This window comes from Micrasema longulum, unplaced genomic scaffold, assembly GCF_059751315.1.
Source record: "Micrasema longulum isolate JH-2025_06_02 unplaced genomic scaffold, ASM5975131v1 h1tg000054l, whole genome shotgun sequence".
NCBI lineage: Eukaryota > Metazoa > Arthropoda > Insecta > Trichoptera > Brachycentridae > Micrasema > Micrasema longulum.
The window spans coordinates 76,436-103,943 of record NW_028277261.1 but is presented as its reverse complement, the minus strand read 5'-3'; the positions used below and the strand labels follow the sequence as shown (position 1 = coordinate 103,943).

The 27,508-nt window shown below is 33.3% G+C and overlaps 1 protein-coding gene across 2 annotated transcripts in view; it reads right to left on the bottom strand.

Annotated features, from left to right (window-relative positions):
* Swim (Secreted Wg-interacting molecule) overlaps positions 1 to 26,921 on the bottom strand; it is a 38,631-nt gene extending 11,710 nt beyond the window's left edge. Inside the window, exons 1-4 of one of the 2 annotated variants that reach the window (XM_088229484.1) lie at positions 26,752 to 26,921; positions 19,959 to 20,145; positions 3,553 to 3,725; positions 485 to 668 (exon numbers count right to left, since the gene is read on the bottom strand). In XM_088229484.1, coding sequence (XP_088085610.1) covers positions 485 to 668; positions 3,553 to 3,725; positions 19,959 to 19,999 — 398 coding nt within the window. In that variant the 5' untranslated portion in view covers positions 20,000 to 20,145; positions 26,752 to 26,921. The remainder of the gene's footprint in view (positions 1 to 484; positions 669 to 3,552; positions 3,726 to 19,958; positions 20,146 to 26,751) is intronic. The other variant, XM_088229474.1, reaches the window with a different exon arrangement.
* Positions 26,922 to 27,508: the final 587 nt, after the last annotated feature.

The window sequence follows — 27,508 nt, the reverse complement described above, 5'->3', positions numbered from 1 at the left end:
TAGTTCCTTTTGTGAACATATATTATGCTCAGACCTAAGTACAAATACTGTTTTATTAAATTATTTATAATATCTTTATTTGAAATATTCTCAAAATATTAATTACATTTTTGAATGCGTGGAAGTTCCTAAAATAGGCCACAGGCGAAACATCTCTCCCAATTCTTACATATTATATACATAACAACTTTTAACGTTTTTTTACGGCTCGACATTTGTGCACCAATCATACATAGTTTGACCATACAGAGATCGCATTTTGACAGGATTCAGCCTACTTTGATTATTGATTTTTCCAATTCTATACTTTCCACCCTCACATTAGTTTCGGCACCGGGACTCCAGTGTAAACTGCTAGTTTTGTTTGACCACAATTTTAAATATTAATTACACTGGAAGAATTTAGAAGATGCCCAATGCCCATGTCAAGCAGTGGAACAAATGCGGCTGTGGTAATGTGTCGATTAATAATTATGTGACTGACTTGTCGCTGGCCACAGCGGCCGAGGAGATGGCCCAGGAGGATCCGCACCAGCCCTGGTCCTGCACGGGGGCCAGCAGCCCGGGCCAGCGCCGGCGGGCGTCCAGCTGCGGCGGCAGGCTGTGGGGGTCGTAGACGGGCCGCAGGGGATACATCCCCAGCGTGCTGCGCTGGGGAGACAGGGTACCTGGATACAAATGTAACTGGTATACAAAATTCAACCTTTTTTTATTTTTTTTATTTATTTAAATCTTAAAGCAGGGCACACATATCATACATATTGTTATGTGTGTTCTAATAATAACATTGCAAATATATTTAATTTATAAATTGTTTATCACATATGTCTTGACCATTATTTTAAATTTTGATATGTTTTTTTCTTCATAAATATTTTTTTCCATTTCGTAATACTTTTTAATTGCTTTAAATAAAATTGAATTTTGTGACTTTGCCTTTTTCCTAAATGGAAGTCTAATTTTGTTCTTTTCTCTAGTATTGTGATCGTGTTCATGCTGGTTCCGATCAATTTTTTTCCAAAATTCTGTTTTTTTATTAGAGTTTATAATTTTATGAACAAATATCATTGTATTGTAAAATATTCTTTGTTTGTATGTTAATAATTTCATTTCATTTACCATCGACTTACCTTTTAAATGTTACAAAACTAAAGAAAGTGATTCTTACAGAATTATTCCTGCAAATTCCGAATCTGCTTTCTAAATTTTTCCAGCGTGTAAGTTCAGGAGTAAAGGGCATTAGAAACTTCAGAAATTTGATTGTAAAGGAATAATGTAGGCAAATTCTAACATAATTTGCACCAATTCGTGATTCGTTGGAACAATTCGCGAACAGTATACTCATAGAATGCTATTCTGAATCGACTCCATATACTCGGCAATAACTATTTCGACGTTGGCGTTGCTGATATTTTTAACATAAAGTATAGTTTATATAAATCAACTCTTAATCTTGAACCTGTAGCAATTGCACAGAAATCTTTAATCCGAGTGATTTTAACAATAACATTTCGTTATCCAAGCGACTTGCTCTTCAAAGAATTCAGAGTACTGAATATTATTCAACAGTATATATTGAGAACGGTAGTGGTTACACGCATAAATAGAGACATTTACCCGAGCGTCAACCACAACCATAATACAAGATACTCTAATAGGGATCTGATACTAAGTGAAGGGGTCAACACTGTTCTGGCATCGAGACAACTCTATTACGTAGGCAAAAAGGTCCATAACCTTTTGCCAGAATCGTGGAAAGACGGGAGTGTTGTCAAGCTGCGGAAGGTGTTGACCTCGCTCTTTCATGATATTGGTCGTAGGGAGTCAGAAAAGTTGATGCGTGCCACGGATTGGAGATTCTTACTGGATGTCGAAAATAAAATATAAAAAATAAGGAATAATTTTAAAAATATATATTTATAGATGACAACCATGAAGTTTCGCATAAATAAATTGTCTATGTTTTTATGAATGTATGTATGTGTATGCGCATGGGTGTATGTACGTGTGTGTGTATGTACATGTGTATATATATATATATATGTGTGTATATATATATATGTGTATGTGTGTATGTATTTGTATCAAAATGTGTATACAAATAAGTTTATATTTTGTTTGCTGTGCTCTCTATCAATTTGTTAACTATTGTAATTTATTAAAATGTAATTGCCTAGCTTGGAACGGGTATGTACCCTTGTTAGCTGGGCAAAGTGAACATGGAATTGTATTTTGATAAAGAGTGTAAATAAATAAAAATAAAATATATAAAAATAAAATAAAATCACGTTTCGATGATTGGATTGTTCGTTGGAAGTGTATTGCCTCAGAAGGGGCCTATTTTAAAGGGGATATAATAAATTTAGATAATTGATAAGTTGTTTGTGTTTTATTTCAAATTTCCGGGTACTTATTTGACAGTGTAGTATACAGGGCCTCACTCTTTTTTTTGTTTTTTTTTATATTTTTTTTATTTATTTAACTTTTTGTACATAATGTTATTTGTACATTGGCGGGCTTATTGCCAAATGGCAATTTCTTCCAACCAACCAATAAAATAAAAGTTTTATTTTTATAATTCAAGTTACAGAACATATTCAATAGAAAAAAAAGGAATTTTAAAAATATATAAAAATAGAAATAAACGTATTTGTTTATAAATTACCTTAAATCAAAACTATTACTCAATGGGAAAAAGGAAAAAAGCGGAAAGAGGAAAAAGGAAAGGAGGAGAGATTAAGGAAGAGAAAGGAGATGTTTCTTCAGACGTGATTTAAACAGAGATAATGTAGTAACATCTTTGATGGTGGATGGGAGATGATTCCACAGTCGAGCCGCATGGACACTATATGAGTTAGAGAAGAAAGAGGAATTGTGTATGGGTATTAAGAGAGTGCCTTGAGAATGAGAACGAAGAGGTAAAGAATGAACTGATAAGCGTTGAATTTTTTCACATAGGTATATAGGAGCGTTAGGACTATGAAGTACATTGAACAGAAGTGAGAGGGAGTGATAGTCTCTCCGCTGTCTAATTTTGAGCCATTTCAGTTGCCTACGATAATCAGAAATGTGGTCATATTTCCTAAGACCAAAAATGTACCTTATGCATGTATTCTGAAGTCGTTCAAGTTTATCGAGTTGCTCACAGCTTAAATCAGTCATGGAAACATCAGCGTAATCTAGAATGGGTAGTAGTAATGCTTGTACAAGAGTGCATTTAGTACTTTTTTGTGCTTTGTATGCCGGAGCCGTGTAAACACGTGATTATAATATAATAACCACGCGTTGTCTCTCGGTCCCGTGTTTTCACGTAGTTTACCAGCAGCAAAAAAGTAGTAATAAAAGTCACTAGATGTCAATAAAATGCACTTTTTTAGACAGCTGGTAAACCACGTCAAAACACAGGACCGGGACACAACGCATGGTTAAATAACCACGTGTTTACACGGCTTCGGGAAACAAAGTGTTCAAATACAACGTTCTTAAATTCGGTCCTATTAAAGTGGCCTACGCACCTATTTGCCAGAATCTGTTTGAAGAAATCGGTCTCACCTGTTCTCAACTTCAGTCCCTCGCTGAGTTTGTGTCCCCAGAAGGGCGTGTGGTTCGAGGCCCTCCAGGTGATGGCCGCGTCGTTGTTCACGGAGTCCAGGAGCCTCTCCTCCACCATGCACGGGTCCGTGTCGCAAACCATCTCTGCGCGCCCGTTCAGATCACTGCACGTGCTGTAAAGAAATACAACTTATTTAGAAGACTAGATCAACTTCATTCAATTCAATTTCAATGTTGTTTATTCATATGTCCGCGGTGATAGGTCCGCTTTTATTTATTCTCTATGTCAATGACATATTTTGTCAAAATTTAAATTAAAAAATAATATATTAATTTATTTATTATATATACGGCCTAAGCCAATTACAACAGTTCCATGAAGAAACATAAATGCAAGAAACTGAACAAAAAGATCATAAAACTATTTAGCAAAGACAAACAAGGGCAAATCAATAATTGTATACAATATATTTAAAAAAACGAAAGACCCAAAACTTTGAGCTGAACCATGCCAATCCAACTTCATCCCACACTGTTTAGTCGCGAAGAGATCTACGAAAAGCCGGAAGATCTGTCCCGAAGAATTCCAAGTCGTGTGATGAATTGACTAATCTACACATTCTGGACATTGGGGCACAAAAACCAAAGTTGCTCTTAGAAGATTTTATAAATAGCAGATTTTGACTTCTGGTGACACGGTTGGGAACCCAGTGCCCTTTGCACCACCGGGCGCTGATGAGGGACGATGAAGTATTCATAGGGACAGATCAGTCGCACTATCGATTGCAATTATTTGGCCGTGAACCAGATAATGTAAACCAAAATTCACCCATCAAATGCAGGCACATGTGTTCATTACAACATCAAACTATTATTTCTGCATCTGTCAGGGTCGTAAAAAGACATTTGTAGTGTTTAATATTCTAATAACGCCACTCTTCGGCGTTTATTATCTCTGATACCATAGAGTAGATCGTTATTCAGTATGTGACATCATAAAAGAGACCTTATATCTTACAAAACAATAAGTAATGAAATATATAAAAAGGCAGTTAAAAATGGATATTGGATGTACGAGATGAGAGAAGTAAAATAAATTATGTCTTTTGGCCAAACCAATTCTGAAATCAATATGTTTATTTTTTGGGTGATACCGTGTGTGTTGGATTTGTTCCGACGTTTCGGCTACCTTTGCTGGAGCCATCTTCAGGGTAAGCTGTGTGAGTGTTTTGTAGAAAAAAGTACGTGTCTAAGTAGAGGAAGCGAGATCTGTGTGCAGAGATAGGGTGTTCGCGTGATGTTCGTCGTTTTATCGTTATACAAACATGGGAATAAATAAAAATGTTTTTTGTGTAAATAAATGTGAATTGAATGTAACGTTAATTTAAAATATAAATATTATTTTAAACTCATTTCGAACTCGTGTTTTTAAAATTGTCTCCGGCTTCAAAACTATTTAAACATGTAGCTGGTTTTCGAAAGGGCTTTTCGGAACAAATAAAGGCATGGCTTGGCTTCAAAGCGAAATGCGCATTGCGTGTCCTTGTTACTTTACTAAAATAACCTAACGGTACTTTTTGAAGATATACGGTTTACAGAATAATTATTTTTATAAAAAATTACAGAATTGATGGATTTGGCACAGCGGTACTTTCGGTCTGTATCAAAGTATTTTATTGCTATGTAATTATTCTTTTTTTTAATACTCTGTTTTACCTTTTATATATATTGTACAAAAACAAGAACAAAAAAGTTATTAGATGCAAAAAACACCACTTGCTTACTTTAGAAGATCGCCGTCTACTGTTGGACATGGGGGTGCTTCATGACATACTCAGTGGACGCCTTGATAGTCCGGCTCTTTTGTCGGAGTTATCATTAAATGTCCCCGGCTACCGCACCCGTCACACGTCGAGCTCTCTATTTCATGTGCCAGCAGTTCGTACGAACTATGCGCAGAACTCTCCACTTATACGTTTTGTTAGTGAATATAATTTGAACTTTCCCCTTATTGATCCATTTGATTGTAAAAAAATAACATTTAAAATGCGCGTCTTAAAACATACTTGTTTGTCTTATACTTAGTTTCAATAATAAAGTCTTATTTGATCTTATCTTATTTTATTTTATTTTATTATATTTTATCTCTAATTCTAAATATTTTAAATATATTTGTATTTTCGACACTTGACACTTGTGCAATATTTACACACATGTCCACTCTCATTCCAATATAACACCCACTCACCTACCCTCTCACTCACTTACACTCACACAAACACACTAGTATGTATTGTACGTGTATTTAATGTATTTCTGTGGATATCTGTCATTGGTTTTATTCTCTGTATATTTTATTTGCTGTATTTTTGTTACATATATTACTGTTGATATCCCCAATAAATAAAAAAAAATGTGTAATGGTATCAAGAACAATTATATTTTGCCTTGAAACCGCAAACGTCAAATGAGTTTTCCGCGACTGCCGCAAGATGGCGCGTCATGTCTGTGGCTTCCTCGCCATTTACTATTTTCATTGGCTTTTCTTATCTTTATCTGCGTTTCCCGCCTCAGTCGCGATAATAAAATGGTTACAATCAGTCTAGAACGTCTGATTCACTTCAATTCTCGCACCTTCAATTATTTTGTTATCAAAACCAACAGGTTAACCACTAACCACAATGTTTATTTTAAATATGTATTTTAAATACTTATTTTAAATTTAAATTACAAGTTGGCGATCGACGCAATTTATTTACGCTTGATTCGTTTATTTATTTTATTGGGTAAACAAACAGTTTGTACAGAAATATTGACAATGTCTTTCTTTGCCGGGATTCCGTTCCGAGAGACGTAAAAAAAATCGGCGTGAAATGAGCACAAATATAATGCAACAATATTTTGAGTTTGTCCAAATTTTTGTAGACAAGGACTGGATTCAATTCCCTGGGGAGCTGTTTAAATTAACATATTACAACAGAGATGAAGAACATTTAAGAGAAGGTAATCTAGAAGTCTAGTTCAAATATAGGCAGAATGGTGAATGTTACACAGTGTGTAAAGTGGTCACTTAAACCAGCCATTGACAGGTTATAAGCCCTGTAGATGCCTAGACTTCTAGATTGCCTTCTCTTAAATGTTCTTCATCTCTGTTGTAATATGTTAATATAAACAGCTCCCCAGGGAGTTGAATCCAGTCCTTGTCTACAAAAATTTGAACAAACTCAAAATATTGTTGATAAATTACCTGGTCCATGAAGAAGTACAGAAATTGAAAAAATAACATTTTCAGGCGTTGCCTAGTATGTAGGTGAAATAATTCAATTAGATGAATCTCAAACGCATAAATAAAGGTTTCAGCTTTTTAACTTCACAAACATCAACAGATGAAAGAATTGAAGGAATATAGATGTTCAAATATGGGCAGAATGGTGAATGTTACACAGTGTGTAAAGTGGCCACTTAAACCAGCCATTGACAGGTCATAAGCCCTGTAGATGCCTAGACTTCTAGATTGCCTTCTCTGAAATGTTCTTCATCTCTGTTGTAATATGTTAACAAATATAATGGAAAATATTTATCTATTTATTTATTTATACATCAACGGTTCAAAGAACCTTTTCCAAAAAAGTAATAATTTACAGAAATAATCACAGCAGTGCACAATAATCATGTAGTACATAGTATGAAGTAAAACTAAACAATTTAGTAAACATATGATACAAAAAGTTAAAAAGAAACATAACATTTCTAAATCAAGATAGCAATAACCGTCAGAAAATATAACACAGTAAAGTTGAGAATAACTAGATAATAATAATAAAAAAAATAATACAACATTAGTACTTAAAAAATACAAGTTTATTGAGCAATAAAACAAAAATAAAATTGTAGTTAAATAAACTTTGAAATCAATATTTCACGTCTACCTTGTCAGGAATCGAACCCAGTAGCCCAATCACAAATAACACGCGAAAAAAAATATCTACGTGCCAATAAGCGACGTGATAACAATTTCTCAACATGGTTGTTTATTGTATTCGCGATCACAATGGAACATCCGTGAACACCTTATATTAAATCCTGCTGCGCAATCACATATTTGAATTTCATCGGTGTAAATATGGAAAATATTCCAAAACTGCTATTTTTATTTATGTATTATTTATCATGATATTCATTGCATTTAGCCGGCGCGGCGGTTGGCTAGCCGAATGTCAAGAAAAGCAGTCGCCATAGTAATAGTAATTTAATTTTTACTTTTCTTTATTAGATACTCCTTACTATTTTTAAATCATTTTAATATATTTATATTGTATTATTTTTTATAGTAAACGCCGATTTTTCGCCAACGAACCGTATATTAAAAAATATCAATACCCTTAAAACTGTCTTCTGTTTCCTAGTTCGCCCGCACCTAGAGTATTCCTCTGTTATCTGGTCGCCATATTATGATGTTCACATCAATAATATTGAATCAGTTCAACGTCGATTTTTGAGAAAGATAGGCTGGAGGTTGGGCTTATCCAGAGACTATATCCGTATAATGAGTTAGAAACTAGCTTTAATATATCTTCTCTTCAAGACCGTCGAAATAATTCCGACTTTATAGTCATATTAAAAATTCTCAACTCACTCTTTGATGCACCTGAACTACTGAGCTCGATAAAATTAAATATCCCAACTAGAAACCTCAGACAGAACTTACTCTTTCATACCGATAACCATAGAACTAACTATGGTTTTCATTCCCCTATGCCCAGAATTGTTAGGCCTGCCAACAAACATACCAGTCTTGATTTATTTGATAAAAAGTTGTGTTCTTTCAAACGATCACTGAATCAAATTTAATTATAAACACCTCTCTCCCGCTTCCACTCCCACCAAGTCTACTATGTACCATTGAGACTTTCAAATTTTTTTATAAAAATGCCTAGACTTCCATATTCCCTTCTCGAAAACTTTTTCCCTCTCTGTTGAAATAAATTTAAATATGAACAACTCCCTAGGGAGGAAATCCAGCCAGTCTGCAAGCATTTGGACATAATCAAACATTGTTGAATTACTACCTGGTAAAAGAAGAAGTATAAAAATTGGAAAATTGTTTCCAGGCGTTGCCTAGTAGGTGATTTGGTTCAGCCGGATGAATCTCACCCACGTGATAAAGGTTTCAGCTCTTTCACTTCACAAAAGTCAACAGATGGAAGAGTTGAGGAAATGTGGATGTTCAAACATGGGCAGAATGGTGAATGTTACACAGTGTGTAAAGTGGCCACTTAAACCAGCCAATGACAGGTCATAAGCCCTGTAAATGCCTAGACTTCCATATTCCCTTCTCGAAAACTTTTTCCCTCTCTGTTGAAATAAATTTAAATGTGAACAACTCCCTAGGGAGGAAATCCAGCCAGTCTGCAAGCATTTGGACATAATCAAACATTGATGTTTATTATTGATCATTGTGATCGCTCAAATGCTTAGCATGTTTTTAAGCACGGCGATAGTTATTTGTGATTGAGCTAAAGATATTAGATAAAACACAACTAAATATTTTGTTTTTTATTATTGGCCTTGTGGCGTAATGGTCAGAGCATTTGCCTACCATGCAAGAGGTCTCGGGTTCGATTCCCGGCATGGTTGAAATGAAATATTGATTTAAAAGGGTGTTTTCACATAGAATACTTCATAGCCCCTGGACTGGTTCCTGAAGCATAAGACTGATCATCTTACCTTCATGTGACATAATAAAATGATTAAGATACAGGTCATAGATGACAGGAGATGACAGATATTCAGACAGATATGACAGACTTCTATATTACCTTCTCTATATTGTTCTTCATCTCTGTTGTAATATGTTAATATTTACAGCTCCATAGGAAGTTGTATCCATTCCTTGTCTACAAAATTTAGACAAACTAAAAATATTGTTGATAATTCCCCCTGGTCCATGAAGAAGTATTGAAATTGAAAATTAATATTGAATATTTGTGGTTGAGCTAAAGGACCTCAAGAATGCTACACAGCGTGGCGAACTTATCATCACTCGATGTTCTTATTCAGGACTTTAACCCGAGGGCAGCCGTAGCGTCGTCGTCGGTCGGGGCGAAAACACTCGTCCAGAATTTTGGTTCTATTTCACACACAGCACTGTCTTCATCCACCTGGACGCGGCTAACAATGCAGGCAGTGTGAAATACTTGTTTACATATTATGATAATACTTTAATTCGAATATACGAATTCTCGTCACCTGTGCGAGTAACATTGGCAAACTGCCAAAGCCCATGTCATTATGTCTCTTTAGCAATATACAAACCACGAATATAATTTTCTCACGAACCATTTTACAATAAAACATGTACCCGAGTAATTACCTACATACAGTTCATTCAAATATTTAATAACCCTTTGCTTATGTGTGCGTGGCGAACATTTAAAAAAAAAAAAAATATATTTTTATATTATTTATTTCCAGAAAACAGCAGGCATTACAACAAAAATACAACATTTTCTATAATGTTTGAGTATGTCCAAATGCTTGCAGACTGGCTGGATTTCCTCCCTTTATTTAAACGTGATAAAGGTTTCAGCTCTTTTACTTCACAAAAGTCAACAGATGGAAGAGTTGAGGAAATGTGGATGATCGAACATGGGCAGAATGGTGAATGTTACACAGTGTGTAAAGTGGCCACTTGAACCAGCCAATGACAGGTCATAAGCCCTGTAAATGCCCAGACTTTTATATTCCCATCTCAATAATGTTTTCCCCCTCTGTTGCAATAAATTTAAAAATTAAAAAACTTGTTTTTTTTTTAAAAAAAAGAGAAATACTCAAGTTCTTATTATTTACTCAAATATTTAAATTTTCAGACCATTTCCTAAGAGTAGCAAACAACTTGTGCTGGAAAAGTGGAAATCGAGTTGTGGTAGAGTGGGATTTGAACCTCGGACCTTTGGCCCGTGAATCCACTATACTACCACGGGACCACAACCCGGTTCAAAATTAAATATTATATTTGATTATAAATGTTATAATCAAAAATAATGTTTATTTATGCATAAAAAAATACTCTTTTAAAAAATATTTCAAAATTGCAATAGAGACGTCATAAAAGCAATTTTTTTTTAGTTAATATTTTTTTATTAATTATATATCTGTACGCGTAAGTATGTGCATTAGTTTATGCGTATATGTTCATGTGTGTATGTATGTGTATATATATATGCATGTTCATGTGTGTATATATGTATGTATGTGTATGTATTTTTTTAATTTTATTTTATTAGGTAATTCAACAAAGATACATACTAGAAAACATACAATTTAAAAGCATTCGTCGAAATAATTTAACATGCATATATATCTTCAATTATAGAATTACACAAAATTGATTTATACGTTTAGTTGTAATACATATTTTTTAATATTTTGTTTATACAAGATACAATGCAATAAAAAATAAGTTGTACGTGTGTACTTATTGAATAAAGCTAGGGTTTCCTAGGACAGCGGTGCCCGTATCTTAACGGCCGTAGTGAACGGTTATGCGGTGGACAGTCGTCGTAACGGTGACTAGAAAGTGGTTTCTTAGGAAAATGGTATTAATAACCCCGTTAAAAAATAAAACCACTGTCTAGTCACCGTTACGACGGCTGTCCACCGCATCACCGTTCACTACGGCCGTTAAGATACGGGCACCGCTGTCCTAGGAAACCCTAGCTTAAGATTTATTCCTAAGAGATTATTCGCAAAAGCTGAGAGAGTATCATGAAAAATGTCAATTTTATTGTTTCGGCAGTATATATTATATTCCCGACACATGCGGGCCATAGGTGTGTGGTATGTAGCATTATTTGAAAACAAAGGCAGTTTAAATATTTCCAGATGTCTGAGTGTTCTCAATCCTGCATTTAATTTTGTTTTATTTAGAAGGTTAGTATCTACTTTGTAGTTTAATATTTTATACAGAAATTTTATTTCGAAAACAACGCGGCGTTTTATCAGAGAATTAAAATGAAAAAGAGTTAGAAGTTGCTCGTAATTTGAATTTGAACGTGGGTTAGAAATTTGGAACTTATACAAAAGGTACTTTAAGAACTTTTTTTGAACAGATTCTATTGAATTTATATGGTTTTGATGTATGTATATATATATATGGATGTGTGTGTATGTATATGTATGTATGTTGTATGTGTACATTTATTTACATTTTTATTTCTTTTTTCATTGTTTTATATTTACTTACCATTTCTTCTTCTTCTCTTCCATCCCTATTTTCCCATCCCACTTCCTTTCCAGCGAACTGTACGTTTTGTTTTTTTTAAAATATTTTTTGCTCCTATATGTAACCCATAATTGGTCTTGTTATTTGTTGTTATTCTTTATTTATTGTTTAATACTATGACTGTGCTGGTTTAAAAAAAAAAAAAAAAATGTATGCCTTAAAACAGGCTGTACCTAGTAAGGCAGGCTAGATACAATCCAGAGAAATCTATTACCTAAGTTTGTATTTAGTAGATAAAGCAATTGTATTTTTTTTGTTAGTTAACCATGATTATTATTATTATTATTAATAATAATGGAAGAATGACTAGACAGGTGCCACCGTTTTGTAGCAACAATTCACGGATAGTGTATACTTGTAATGCCGTATTAAATAGACTTCATGAACTCGGCAATAGTTATTCCCACGTATCTGATATATTTAGTGTAGGGTATTGTTCCCATAGAACAAACCTTTTGAACTTTTTCAAAGATGGTGAATGGTAATTATATTTATTTATTCATGCATTTCATAATATATATATATATACACAGCTTTTTGTTCACTTTGCCTAGCTGTGTGAAACAGTACTTCTGATTTTCTTGTTGTTTTACTGTGGAATGTTTTATTATTTAAACTTTCTACTGAATATTTTTAGATTATTTTTTTAAATATAAATCTGGTATAATTTTTGGTTTATTTTTTTTATTTTTATAAATCTTGTTTTTAAAATTCATGTTTTAAAAAAAAAAAAATAATATTAAGCCAAATATGTTAATATTATAAATGTTTGTAAAAGACAGATTTGCCGTTATTGTTAATAAAATAAAATAAAAATAAAAATAAAATGGTACGCTGTGCATAATCGCTTATTTGAACGATCCGCCCCTGGTTTTTATTTATGATTATTTACAGTTTTTTCAAATTTGCATTCAGTTGATAAGTACTAAAAAGTGTCCTCGTGTGAATTACACATCAGCAATAATAGTACCATCTACCATCGCCATCGCCATCGGCCAGTGGCCACCAGTGTTACGTATGACGCGATTAGTAACCAGAACGTGAGCGGCGCCCCCCGTACCACGGAGAGGTTTTGTTGTTTTGCGACACCCGTTACATTCTCTCACAATTACTATTTGCATAAAACTTTTTATGCAGCATGTATATTATTACACACAGAATAGTTTGGCATCTCTATCCTTGCTCTTACTAGGGTTGGCATAAACGTTTCATTTGTTTTTTTGTTCACATACAAATAACAGTTAGCCTAGCGGTGCCTTGTCGAAGCTTTATGCTGGAAAGATGTGACATTTTGTCACCCACGCGACAATAGTCCATTGGGCATTTCGATTGCTTTGTCATAATGCTATTCTTGAAAACCCTCCGACAATTTTATTACAAAGACGAACGAGAAAGTGGCGACATTAACTCTTAAAAGACTGTGGTAAATAATCCCTTTGCGCGCGGTGATGTAACATCGTGTTACCACTAGTAAAAGACGAATATTCTAAAGTTCAGACATTTGAAAAAATGAAAAACGTGAAGACATACTATTTAATAATTCCTTTTCCATAAATTTATGCAAATAAACATATAATTTAGCCCTGTTATAGCAAAATAAATAAATAATCACAAATACGCCGCTCATGTTACGCGCGTACGTCCCCCATCATTGTCATCAACCGACTGAAGACTAAATCTATTTTAGACGACACCCGCCGCAGAACAGCGTCTCTGTCTTCCATGTTATGACTTCTATCTTTGTGCTCTCTCTAGTGTAAGGTATCATTATAGGTGTGTTGCTGAATTAGCCGACATTCATTCTTCGCGTAGCAAGGATAAATATTTTTTGTATTAAAATTTAGCATAGTTATTCAAATTTTACTTTCTAAATCGGGTGTGAAAATGTCCATTTGAATATTGCAAAAAATACGAATTCATCATTTAAAAAAATAAGTGAGATATATCAAGTCTAGTGTCCTATGTCGACTAGTGTGACATCACAGCCACTCAAGAGTTAACAAATCCCTATTTATCTATGGCTCTCCTGTCACATGTAAACTTTTATTGTTTGTTATTAATTTATTTATTTTAAAGAAACAAACAGTCGACAATGGTATAATAACATTAAAAAAACAGTTTAAAGACAGACCAGCGAAGTTTCTAAAAACAAAATCATACATATTATTAAAATGTGTTGCAACAAAACGATGTGTTTGAGGCATCCCTGTCATAGTCGAATCTATTGGCATGCAAGATTAGTGTATTTTTGAGACAATCACTCATCTTGTATGAGATTTATTCTCTTTCATACACTGTCCACAATTATATATTCTTTTCACAGCTTCATCCTGTGGGCAAATATCTTTATTTAAGTTTTACGATCTACGTTTAAAGATTTAATTTCCGCGTCAACTTACTCTAAGATATTCTAAATAGATATTCTATTTTACGACTGTGATACTCCATTTTGATCGCTTCGATCGATACAGCATTTAAACATTGTTTTTTCTGTAACTCTCTCGCAAATGCCTCCCCGATACTCTGCGAAAAAGTCACCTGCACGTCGGACCGATTATGTCTAACTGAAATCGGCAAAATCGACGTTTCTCTGTTTCGTTTTACGCACCTCAAAAGTGAACGATTTTTTTTTGGAGATAGAGTCCTTATCATTCCCTTTCCGCACCTAATTTATTTATTTATTTCGACGGCTTACGCCTTTAACAAAGTATAACATAATATTGAAAAACATTTATAATAAAACAAAACACCTAAACACAGTATAAAAATATAGATACATGAAATAAAATCAGAAGAAAATAAGGAAATAATAAAGAAAAATTAAATAAGAAATTATAACAAAGGTATGCAGCAAATTAACAAAAAATAAAGGGTTTAAATAAAAAGGTATTGAAGTAACAGAGGCGACGTATCATAGCATAAACGCTAAAACAAGGTATAACACTTAGTACATTTTTATAATAAATTATTAATTAAATTCCAAAGAAAAGAAGTGATTAAAAAGAAATGATTTTAATTGGTATAAAGATAAATGAAATAAATCTAAGTTTCCATGTTTGTTCGCTAACATGTGGAGCCGTGGAATAGGTGAGTATTTGGCATAGTTTGAACTATGCAAATCAACAGCAAAATAAGTATTTTGTCTCGTCTCTTTTTACTGTGCAATCACAAATAACTATCAATGCTTAAAAACATGCTAAGCATTTGAGCTATCACAATTAACAAAAATAAACATGCTTAAGTTATCGCGGTCATAAGTCAACGCGTGTGTCGGTTTGTTTTTGATTTCCTCGTAAATAAATACAGTTCATTGGCGAAAAATCGGCGTTTACTTAAAAAAAGAATACAATATATTGCAATAAATCAATTAACATATTTACAACAGAGATGAAGAACATTTGAGAGAAGGTAATATAGAAGTCTAGGCATCTACAGGGCTTATGACCTGTCAATGGCTGGTTTAAGTGGCCACTTTACACACTGTGTAACATTCACCATTCTGCCTATATTTGAACATTTATATTCCTTCAATTCTTTCCTCTGTTGATGTTTGTGAAGTTAAAGAGCTGAAACCTTTATTTATTACCCTTCTATATACCTTCTCTTAAATGTTCTTCATCTCTGTTGTAATATGTTAATATCAACAGCTCCCCAGGGAGTTGAATCCAGTCCTTGTCTACGAAAATTTGAACAAACTCAAAAAATTGTTGATAAATCCACCTGGTCCATGAAGAAGTACGGAAATTGCAAAAATAAGATTTTCAGGCATTGTCTAGTATGTGGGTGAAATAATTCAATTGGATGATCTCACCCGCATAAATAAAAGTTCAGCTCTTTAACTTCACAAACATCAACAGATGAAAGAATTTAAGGGATATAGATGTTCAAATATGGGCAGAATGGTGAATGTTACACAGTGTGTAAAGTGGCCATTTAAGGCTGTAGTCTGGTAAAACGAACGCAAAATTAGGAAATCATACGGTTTTGCCATTTTAAAACAAATGTTTTTTTCAAATCGCGCAATAAAAAACATAAATTCGATAAAAACAATCTTTTTTAAAGGTATTTCTGTTAAAAAATATACTTAAAAGTTTTATGTAACTAAAATATAATTACGTTTAGACCGGCAGATTACGCCATTTCAAATTTAGACTAAACTTAGGTATCTGGGATCTCAATAAAGACCAAGTATTGAACTAAAATTTCTCGTTATAATTTGAATATAATAAATTAAATATAAAAGTGGCCGTGGCCAAATTTAATTTTTTTGTTTTTGAAAAAAATACAAGCATCTTAAATCACATACATTTTTGTGACATTTTCTTTATTTCTAATTAAAATTATGCCTTCAGTACTTCAATACTTAGTTGAAACCTTTTTTATAGAATAATATTTTATTTAAAAAAAAAAGATTAATTCTGGTTGCAATATTCAATTTAAAACAATATCTTATTGACTTTTTTGTGACCTTCAGATCAGCCCTAATCGCTTTCGGTTAGAAACGTCCCTTCTTTATTTACATTTAAGTCAAGATTGAAATATATTTAACTATCTAAATATTTAAATTATTCCTTTATCCTTCTTCTTTACTTCCCATCCTCTCTCCTCTCTTCATAGTATAGTGTTAATTTTTTATATTCATAGTATGTATATTGTTATTTTCTTTTGTTTTTAATTTTTGTATAAAATTGTTAGATTCAATATGTCCATGTACTTGTAATTTTCCCAAACTGAACGGTTCAAGTAGGTAAAAAGAAATTGCCTTGAGGATATATGCCCGCCCTTATATGTATATAAACTGTATATGTATATGAAGCGTTAAATAAAATAAAATAAATGACAGGTCATAAGCCATGTAGATGCCAACACTTCTATTTTACCTTCTCTAAAATGTTCTTCATATCTGTTAAATGTATCTATGTGTTAAATAACTCCACAAAACTATCTGATAGCAAAAGAATTTCAATTATAATTAAAATGGTTTAGTCTGTACATCTAAATTTATTCAAAATTGTAAATTCAATATGGGATTGCCCTGAACTATTATCTCTCATCAACTTCAGGGTGTCTGGAAGAATGACTAGACAGGTGCCACCGTTTTGTAGCAACAATTCACGGACAGTGTATACTTGTAATGCCGTATTAAATATACTTCATGAACTCGGCAATAGTTATTCCCACGTATCTGATATATTTAGTGTAGGGTATTGTTCCCATAGAACAAACCTTTTGAACTTTTTCAAAGATGGTGAATGGTAATTATATTTATTTATTCGTGCATTTCATAATATATATATATTTTTTTTATTTTTTTTTTAAAAACCTTTATTTTAGCAAAAATAAACAATACATTCAGTAGAAAAATGAAACACTTAAGGTTGAACTTGCCAAAAAAGAGTCTAGCTCTTGTGTTTGGCAAGTTTACAAAATAACATAAAAATAAAACATAAAATGCAACAATAGTTCCTATATATTCTGGACATGGGAGACTGATATCCATGTGCGAGAAAAGAATCCTGCAGTTCTTTGGGAATATTTCCAGGGAAGACTCTGATAGTTTGGAGGAAACTATTCTTCTGGGAAGTGTCGAAGGGACAAGGTCACGTGGACGCCAACCGACAAGATGAAGCGGCACAGACACTGAGTTATCAGAATCATCACTGACAAATGCCTATAGAAGAGCACAAGACCGTTCCAGGTGGAGGGAGACTGTCCACAGACGAGCCATGCCTGGAGTCAGGCGTAATCACCATCCTCAGACATGAGGCACGGATTGAAGAGATTGTTTCTATAGAACAAACCTTTTGAACTTTTTCAAAGATGGTAAATGGTAATTATATTTATTTATTCATGTATTTCATAATATATACAGTTTTTGTTCACTTTGCCTAGCTGTATGAAACAGTACTTATGATTTTCTTGTTGTATTACTGTAGAATATTTTATTCTTTAATTTTGTTTTTTACATTTATTCTTGAATTGTTAAAACTTTCTACTGAATATGTTGCATGACTATTAGGTTAATTTTTAAAATATAAATCTTGTATTATTTTTAGGTTCAAATTTTTTTATAAATCTTGGGTTCAAAATTATGTTTAAAAAAAAAAATATATATATATTTAGCCAAATGTGTTAGTATTATAAATTTTTGTAAAGGGCAGATTTGCCGTTTATGTTAATAAAATAAAATAAAATAAATGTACAAATTGTTTTTGGATCGATGTATGCCACGCTTGAATATGTTCCTTTGCCTTCCTTTTTTGTTATTTGACAGCCGAAAAATTCGGGCTCTAGATGCAGTGATGCTTCTCCAAATGGTTACGTCAATTGACGTTAATTATTTAGGGGTCATGGCAACACTAGCTAAAGGCGGGAAAAATAACATTTCCTCGTTGCAAAAAAGAGTGGCACAGCCCCGCTATTCATTTGTTTATGATAACCATAAATAATTAATGAGCCGAACTGACATGTGACATTTTATTGGGTCAGTGATAAATTTGATTGGTACATTCATTCGGTTCATTGCTTTATGATGCTGTCCTTCTAGAATAGTTATTAATTGCTTTTTAAACAATTGGTGGTTGATTGTTTATCATCATATGCTTTTTGCACACGCGAATAATGCATTGGCACATCGATCATTTGGAAGGTAATCTTATTTTTATTCTTAGTGGTAGGGGTCAGTGCTATGCAAGCTCCTGACGTCACTGCGACCTGTGAAGATCTATTGTGACGGGTCCCCGTAAATAGTATTCGTCCTCTAAGCCCAGTAGCTCAATCTCAAATACCTATCGACGTGATAACAATTTCTCCCCATTGTTGTTTATCGTATTCGCGACCACAATGGAACATCCGAGAACACCAAATAAATTAAATGTCAAAATATTTACGTTTCGCGACGTATAATCCTGCTACGCAATCACATATTTGAATTTCACCGGTATAAATATGGAAAATATTCAAAAACTGATGTTTTCATTTATTTATTTATTATTTATCATCATAGAATTAAGAATAGTCCAGAAGGAGAGTATATTCATGTTTGAATACATCAGACTGTGTCCAATAATTCCCTCACTTAGACACACTTTCGCCGCGCGCATACGTTAAGTCGCCGGGTAATGTTGCTTGATGGGAAAAAAATTAACCATAACACAAATGTAAGGTAAAAAAATAAGCGATCTGTTAATTTCTCTAAAATTTTATTGTGCACGCGGAAACATTGATTGACACAACAGATTAGATAAATAAAGGGTCATTAAATAAGAGTTATTGAATTTATGCACTTTGAACTTAACATATAAAACAAATTTTATTTGACACAAAACAGATATTTTTATATCATGCTAAATAATATTAGATGTTTTGAAGATAATGTCGTTCAAATGTCCCCCACGGCGTTGTTTAATCCGAGGTCTAATATTAATTAGTTCTTTTATTAAATAAACAAAATAGAGTTTAAAAAATCTGCCCTGGCAACACTAACGAAATTTCCATTTTGTTTCTTCGACAATCTGACAGATGGAAAAATAATTCATTTTTTAAGTAATTTATTTGCTACTTAAACATTCGTTTGTTAATTACACATGAAATGTGATGCCATCCTGTTTCTTTAAGATCCTAGCAGTATTTCTACACTTTAAAAGGACACAACACGGCATAGTTGAATTCAAATGAGAACATAACGCGGTATCTTATTCATTTTAAATACATTAAAAAATATACAATTTACACAAAAAAAAATTCAGTCGTTGCCCAGTATGTAAGTGAAATGATTAAATCGGATGAATCTAACCCGCATAAATAAAGTTTTCAGCTCTTTAACTTCACAAAAATCAACATATGAAAGAATTGATAGAATATAGATGTTCAAATATGGTCAGAATGGTGAATGTTACACAGTGTAAACAATGACAGCTCATTAGTCTTGTAGATGCCTAAACTGCCAAATTTCATTATCTCTCCATTTCTGTTGTTATTTGTTAATCTTAATAACTCAAAATATTGTACATAAACAGATATTAAAAAAAGATAAATAATAGTGTCACCAGGTGCGAACCTTGCGGAACACCAGAAGTGAAAAGAAAATTTTATAGATCAGTGAATCGGGCACAGTACTCACCAGTCATTACAGTTGTCCCTGGTCTTCTGTCCCTTCAGCATATACTTCCCGCCGTGGTAGCACTGGATGATGTTCTCCGGAGGCGGCTGCTGGCCGTGGCAGTGGCTCCAGTAGTCCGGGCAGCAGTCCTCGCTGCGGGTCCTGTTGCAGAAATCGTCGCAGTAGCACAGCGTACCTAAGGATGCCACTATAAACTTGAGGGTCACGTCGTGCTGTGAGGGCTCTATCGGGTTAGTCCCACACTGGGTAAATTGTGGCTGGTGCATTAAGACTAAAATCTTGTTGTAAAAAATAATTTATAAAAAAGACCTCGGAACTTCCTGATTGTCTGTTTTTGGAACAACGGCGTTTTCAAAATGGCAAAAACATATGACTTCCTTACTTTTTATCCGAATTTTTGGGAATCGAAACCTGAACCCAGGATCTTAGACACGGTAGGCAAAAAGGCTTACGAAAAGAACACGAGACGGACTAATCTCTACTCTACTGATTTCCATTTTCAGGAGTTTTCAGGGCTTAAATCAGCCAAACAAGCGCTTTGTAAATCCCTGGACTCTCATATTTTCCTTCTCAAAAAAGATTTATGGAATATCTATTGTCCAAGTCAATCTTTATAATTTCCTAGAGCGTAAAGCCCATCGCTATAAACATTTAGACAAACTCAAAATATTATAATTGTATTAAATTTTTGGGGCTATTTTCTGGCAGTCGCAAATAGCTGCGTTATAAAAATGTGAAACAAGTTTTAGCAGAGCGGGGTTCGACCTCCTGATCCGGAGTCCGCGACTACCAAGGAACCACCTGTCTCAAGAAATCAAGATAACCAGACTTACGTTTACCAACCACAATCTACCCTCAAACAGAGCCATAGCGTAAATATACATTTTTACAATTTGCACAGGCAATCAAAATTTATAATTCGTGTTCAAAGCATTAACTTCGTGGTAAAACATTTTAACTAATGTTAGTAAAAATAAGTATGTAAACACTAACAGACTTTTTATGTCTACCAATTTTGAGACGTACCCGTCTATTCGTGAGGACACTCACTACACCAACATGTGTAATAAAAATTACTCTTTGCTTTACCGAAAGCATGATCTTTGCATATTTGCTATATATCATCAGTGCGGCCATTATATGAAGCAAAGCAAAATGTCGTCGCATTAAAAAAATAAAAATCCCCAAATTAACAACTGAAAATTTATTTTTTAGATATGATACACTTCTGTGAATACGGATTGCGAATCTGACAGCGTGAAATGTGGCCTCATAGACCAGCCATAAGACAGGTCATAAGCCCAGAAAATACCTAGATTTCCACATTGCCTTCTTTCTTTTTGTTCGTCCCCAGGTAGAATACTGTACTCCTATTTGGTCACCTTACTATTATGCAAGTATTTATAGATTAGAAAGGGTCCTACGAAAATTTTTCAAGCAGGTCGACTACCGGCTAACTTCTCTAATCATGTTGAAAGTATGCAGTACCATGGAATAAACTCTCTTGAAAATCGAAGAATAAGGTTAGACCAGTTATTTTTATTCAAATTAATAAATAATAAAATTGATTCTTCAAACCTACTTGAAAGACTTCCATTCCGTGTGCCATCTAGACCGGCAAGACAAAATCTTCTGTTTTACACTGAAATCGCGTCAACAAACTATTTCAAACAATCTACAATACCCAGAATACGCGACCAATATAACAATATATTTACCGAGGCTGATATTTTCTGTGACAATGTATGTAAATTTAGGTCAAAAATTATAGAAATTTTGAGAGAAGCATTTTTCATTTCGTTTCTTTTACATTTATTATATTGAACATAATTTAAATTATTGTATTAAGTGTAATCAATTTTTTTGTGTGTGCATGAGTGTCCTACACTAATATACAAAGAAATTGGCAATATATGTGTACGTACTGGTTGTTTACCTAATAAAATAAATAAATAAAATTGGTTCCCTCTCTGTCGCAATAGATTTCAATAATAACAGATATTTATATTTAGATTTTATCCTTTTTAAATTAGACCGGTTTGACGACACTTAAAACATTTCAATATAATCAAAACGTTCAGAGATTGCTATTGAATTACCATCAGGTCACCCAAAATGGTCAATTAAAATATCTAATTCGTTAAAAAGGTGGCTGTGACCTGAAAACATGGCTATTATTCGCTTCTGGATTCTGCCACAATCCCATAAATATCTTGCTAATGGGTGGTCAGCTCCAAACAGACTAAATTCCTGTTAAACCAGCACTAGTAAATAAATAAATAGGAGCCATTCGTATCCTTGACAATCTCGACATTCACAATAGAAATATTTTTTCAGGGTCTTTGCGATTGTGATCAGAAGCAATTTTTTAGTGGAAATTCTTGGAAGTTCATTGTAATTTATTGCAGAAATAAAAAATGAGTAATACACAAATCAAACTAAATCATCGAAAGCATCGAGAGTTTCAAATACCTGGGAGTGTATGTTACAGAAAATGGCAGCTTTAAAAAATAACTAGGAGTGCGGATAGGAGTAGCAGGCGCCACATTCAACAGAATAAAGTCTCAACAATGTTTGAGAACAGAACAACAGAATAAAGTCTCCAAATGCTTGCAGACTGGCTGGATTTCCTCCCTAGGGAGTTATTCATATTTAAATCTATTTCAACAGAGAGTGGAAAAAAAATAGAGAAGGGAATATGGAAGTCAAGGCATTATCAGGGCTTATGACTTGTCATTCGCTGGTTTAACTGGCCACTTTGAATTAACTACCTGGTAAAAGAAGAAGTTTGAAAATTTGAAAAAATGTTTTAAGGCGTTGCCTAGTAGGTGATTTGGTTCAGCCGGATGAATCTCACCCACGTGATAAAGGTTTCAGCTCTTTTACTTCACAAAAGTCAACAGATGGAAGAGTTGAGGAAATGTGGATGTTCAAACATGGGCAGAATGGTGAATTTTACACAGTGTGTAAAGTGACCACTTAAACCAGCCAATAACAGGTCATAAGCCCTTTAAATGCCTAGACTTGCAAATTCCCTTCTCAAAAATGTTTTCTCGCTCTGTTGAAATAAATTTAAATAAGAATAAAGGCTGTCTAGAGATCGGGTATTTATTAAGCAAAAACCAAATGCCGTCTATATAACTCCTGCATAACACATATTCTCCTCTATGGATGCGAATCGTGGCACCTCACTACGGCCCAAAACAGCAAAATACTGAGTTTTGAAAATAGGTGTCTCAGAAGAATCTTGGGTGTGCGGTGTTTCGACTTTGTAAAGAATGAACAAAATGAAAAAAAAAATTTTTGTTTTGTACACGATTTTGTGAAAAGGACCGAAATTATATGGTTATGGCATTTGTTACAATCAATTTAGCGTAAAGTTTCCGCAACCCAAGTTTTGTAAAATTTCCATTGAAAATAAACGTAAAAATGGCATTTTTCAATAAAAAAATACATAAGCGCCATCTATGAAAAATTAGTTTCGTATTTTCGTTTAGAATCACCTTAAATAAATACTTGAAGATGGACATGTCGGAAGTCGGAACAATCGTCCTGGTCGAGGTCTATATGCAAATACAGACTTAGGTGGCGTTTTATCCTCTCTGTTTACCCCCGGGGCGTGATGGTGTGTTTGTTGGTTCATGCAAAGTATTACTGGGTAAATGAGGTTACATAAAATGAACGTAGTTATTCAGAAAGCAGCCAGCCATAGAAAAGTGAAACTGAAATTATAGCACTTTTGTGAAAAGAATGAATAATCAAACCTACACAACATTTAGATTGTTTTTTTACTTTGAAAATATGATAAATAATGCATACACTCGGTTTTTATAACACAAAAGAGATAAGATGGTAATAAGATGGTAATAAATAAGATTGCAAAAAAAATATCAATTTTGGGAAGGATCAGAAGATTTATTGATAAGGACTCCTGCAAAACTATTTACAAAGCAATTATTGAACCACACGTTAACTACTGTAGTAGCATTTTATTTTTATCAAACAAAGAAAACATAGATAAACTAACTGTATTACAAAATAAAGCCTTTAGAATCATTTTGAAAAAAAAACAGATATACGAGGGTAAAGTCGATGGTAAATGAAATGAAATTATTAACATATAAACAAAGAATATTTTACAATACAATGATATTTGTTCATAAAATTATAAACTCTAATAAAAAAACAGAATTTTGGAAAAAAATTGATCGGAACCAGCATGAACACGATCACAATACTAGAGAAAAGAACAAAATTAGACTTCCATTTAGGAAAAAGGCAAAGTCACAAAATTCAATTTTATTTAAAGCAATTAAAAAGTATTACGAAATGGAAAAAAAAAATTATGAAGAAAAAAACATATCAAAATTTAAAATAATGGTCAAGACATATGTGATAAACAATTTATAAATTAAATATATTTGCAATGTTATTATTAGAACACACATAACAATATGTATGATATGTGTGCCCTACTTTAAGATTTAAATAAAATAAAAAAGAATTTAACTATGTATTTGACCAGATTTATTGATTTCTTAAGTCTGGCTGACCACACAACCTACGATGTGCATTTGCAGAAGACAGCCTGCCCCATGACAGACTCTGATCTATGTTGCGTCATTTTGTTTTAGAGTACCTTATAATTGTAAAGAATCACTTAACTAATTTGTTACAATAACATTAATATAATTTAATTATGTGTTAATGGAATTTCGGTGACTTTTATTGAGTCTGGCTGACCACATTTTGCAGAATACACAATACAGCATATTGAATGATACCCCATTCAAACTTGTATGAGGTGACATTTTGTATTAAAACAAGTATTTTAAACACTGATGTATTTAGGGTCCAAGCACCAAAGGTTCAGCTTGTAGTGAAATCCACATTAAAGGTATAATTTTAATTATTGAAGCGTACAAAATTAAAGAAAACAATAAAAAACACATTAATTTTTCTAAGTACTTTTACTTTTTTATATTACAATTATTATTAATATTGCTCTAAAAAAATAGCAGAATCACCAGTGAATGACCACTACTACCCCAGTAAAAATAATACTAAGATTTAGTTACATCATAACATTATAAAACACCCTAACACATTAGAATATGGATGTATTCAAAGAATTGCTCAAGAAATAGCAGCAAATTAAACACTTACCACACCTTTCCTTATAAAAACACTATCAATCTCAGAACAATAACGGGAAGACGCACCTTTTGACAACTCACAGTTCAAAACTGATAGATTTGTTTCTTATCAAAAGATGTGTCCGCCTACTGCCTTTATCATAGTTTCTAGTGTTAAAAAACATTCCAATTCAAAATGTGAATTATGACTATTTATTAACACTGCTTAACCTAACAACACTTTCTGAAAGAAGAACTATTAATGATCTCATTGTACTGTATAAAATTGTAAACTCTCTTTTTGACGCACCAAAAATACTTGAATTGATTAATTTTAGAGTACCTGCTGTCAACACTAGGAGTACTTTATTGTTTCATTGCTCCAGTACTTCTTCCAACCAACAAAACAATTCATTGATACCGAGACTGCATAGGTTAGGTAACACTTATGGAACGGCTGCAGACATTCTGTCCAATTCTTTACCATCTTATAAGTCCACAATATCAAGTTTATTTGTAGCTGCTCGTCAAACTATTATTGACAATTCAATTTCATAATTTAAAAAAAATACTTACTTGTTTATTTTTATTACCTTATACTTGTTTTTTTATTTTTTACCATTATATCAAATTGCACTGTAGTATTGGCAAATACGCATTTCATAGATACATATTTTTATTTCTTATTTTTTCGTAATAATATATGCTTGCTTGTTTATTAATTTAACTTTAAAAAGTCTTTCTTGCTTACCGTAACACTTTATTTATTGTTTGCCTTACAGAATTTATTTCATAAGCTTATATCTTTGCATTTTTTGTTTATATGCTTACTGTTTTTTCTTGCATACCTTTGTTATTATTGTTTTTTTTTTTTTTACTTTGTAAAACTTTTTGTCATATTCTTTCTAACTAATTTCACATATTTTTTCTGTATATTCTGTTTATTATTTAGTATGTTAGCATGTAATTCATTTTTATTTTTTGTAAATGCCTTTTGGGCGTTAATGAACAAAATAAATAAAAAAATAAAAGTTTTTTGACTGGACACATGTAGCAATTCTTGTTAAACTGTGTTTTATTAACCAATGGTCATTTACTGGGGGGTGGTCTTTTACTGGTGCTTTGACCTTATACACTTTCATTTATATAAGATGACTAGATTTCTGGAGACACTAATATTCTCATCAGCATCTATATCGTAAGATTTTTCTAGTGCAGTGGGTGTTTTCTGCAAATTAAGAAATACCATGTGATCAGCATTATTTTCAGGTGGTGATTATAACAGTTTTTTGTATGAAAGCGGTCTGGCTGGATTTGGCTAAACGTAGAATTGACCTTTCTTGGAGGTGAAGGTCAGTTTTATTCAACCTCCTGACGTCACTGCGACCTGTGAAGATCTATTGTGACGGGTCGCTGTGAATAGTTCTCGCCCTCCAAGCCCAGGTCTATGAAGAGCCTGGCTACTGTCTGGAGAGCGAGAGTTTACATTTTGCTGAATCTACTCCTAGAATTGACAAAATTGTGGACTGGCTTCTGCATAACGAATAACTACGTTCAAATAAGTATTTCTTTAGTTTTAGTAGGCTGACAGTTTATTCTGTTTATTTCTTCATCATTTAAATCATTTTTGTTATTTGTTATTGTGATGTTGAGGTTACCGAGTATGGGGGCTGAGCAGTCGTCCTTCCTTCCGTAGCAGCAGTCGGCTCCGGGGGCCTGGGCCGCGCAGTATGGCCCTCGCGGGAGGTCGGCCCCGCTGAGGGCCCAGCTGCTGCCCAGCGTCAGGGAGACTACGAAGACTAGCGCCACGGTGCCGGCTGGCACGCACGAAATCCTGAGGAGAAAGAAGAAATATATCAATATGAATTACGCATACAATTCGTGGCGTTTGAAACTCGCGTCTGTCGATATATTTTTTCACATAAAAATCATCTTCGTCATTACTGGGTTAGTGACTTCGTCAGCGGCCTCCGTGGTGTAGTAAACCAGACGCTCGATTCATGCTCGGAAGGTTCCAGGTTCGATTCCCTGTGAGAAGACAAAAATTGAATGGGATTTTTGGGAAAATTAAGAATTTAACTTCGAGCGAGTCAGACTTGAATTTTCAACTTAAAATTAAAAATCTAAACAGGCAATTTCTTTGTTTTAAAGTAACTTTAAAATTTGCGCTAGACTCGAAGCTTTTGTAACAATATAAAAAAAGTGATACTTAATTGGCTTTTATTTGCTGAAATCATCCTTTAAAGCTACTGAGGTAGAAAATTCTAGAAGCATCTATTAACGTTACGAAGCTGATTATTTTATGTGTAAAAGTATGAATTTTAAAAAATGAGTCAAAAAAAAATCCTGGAAAAATCTAAAAAAAATAATAACTGAAAAACCCATTAACCTTTCCCTCACAGTCCTAAAAACACC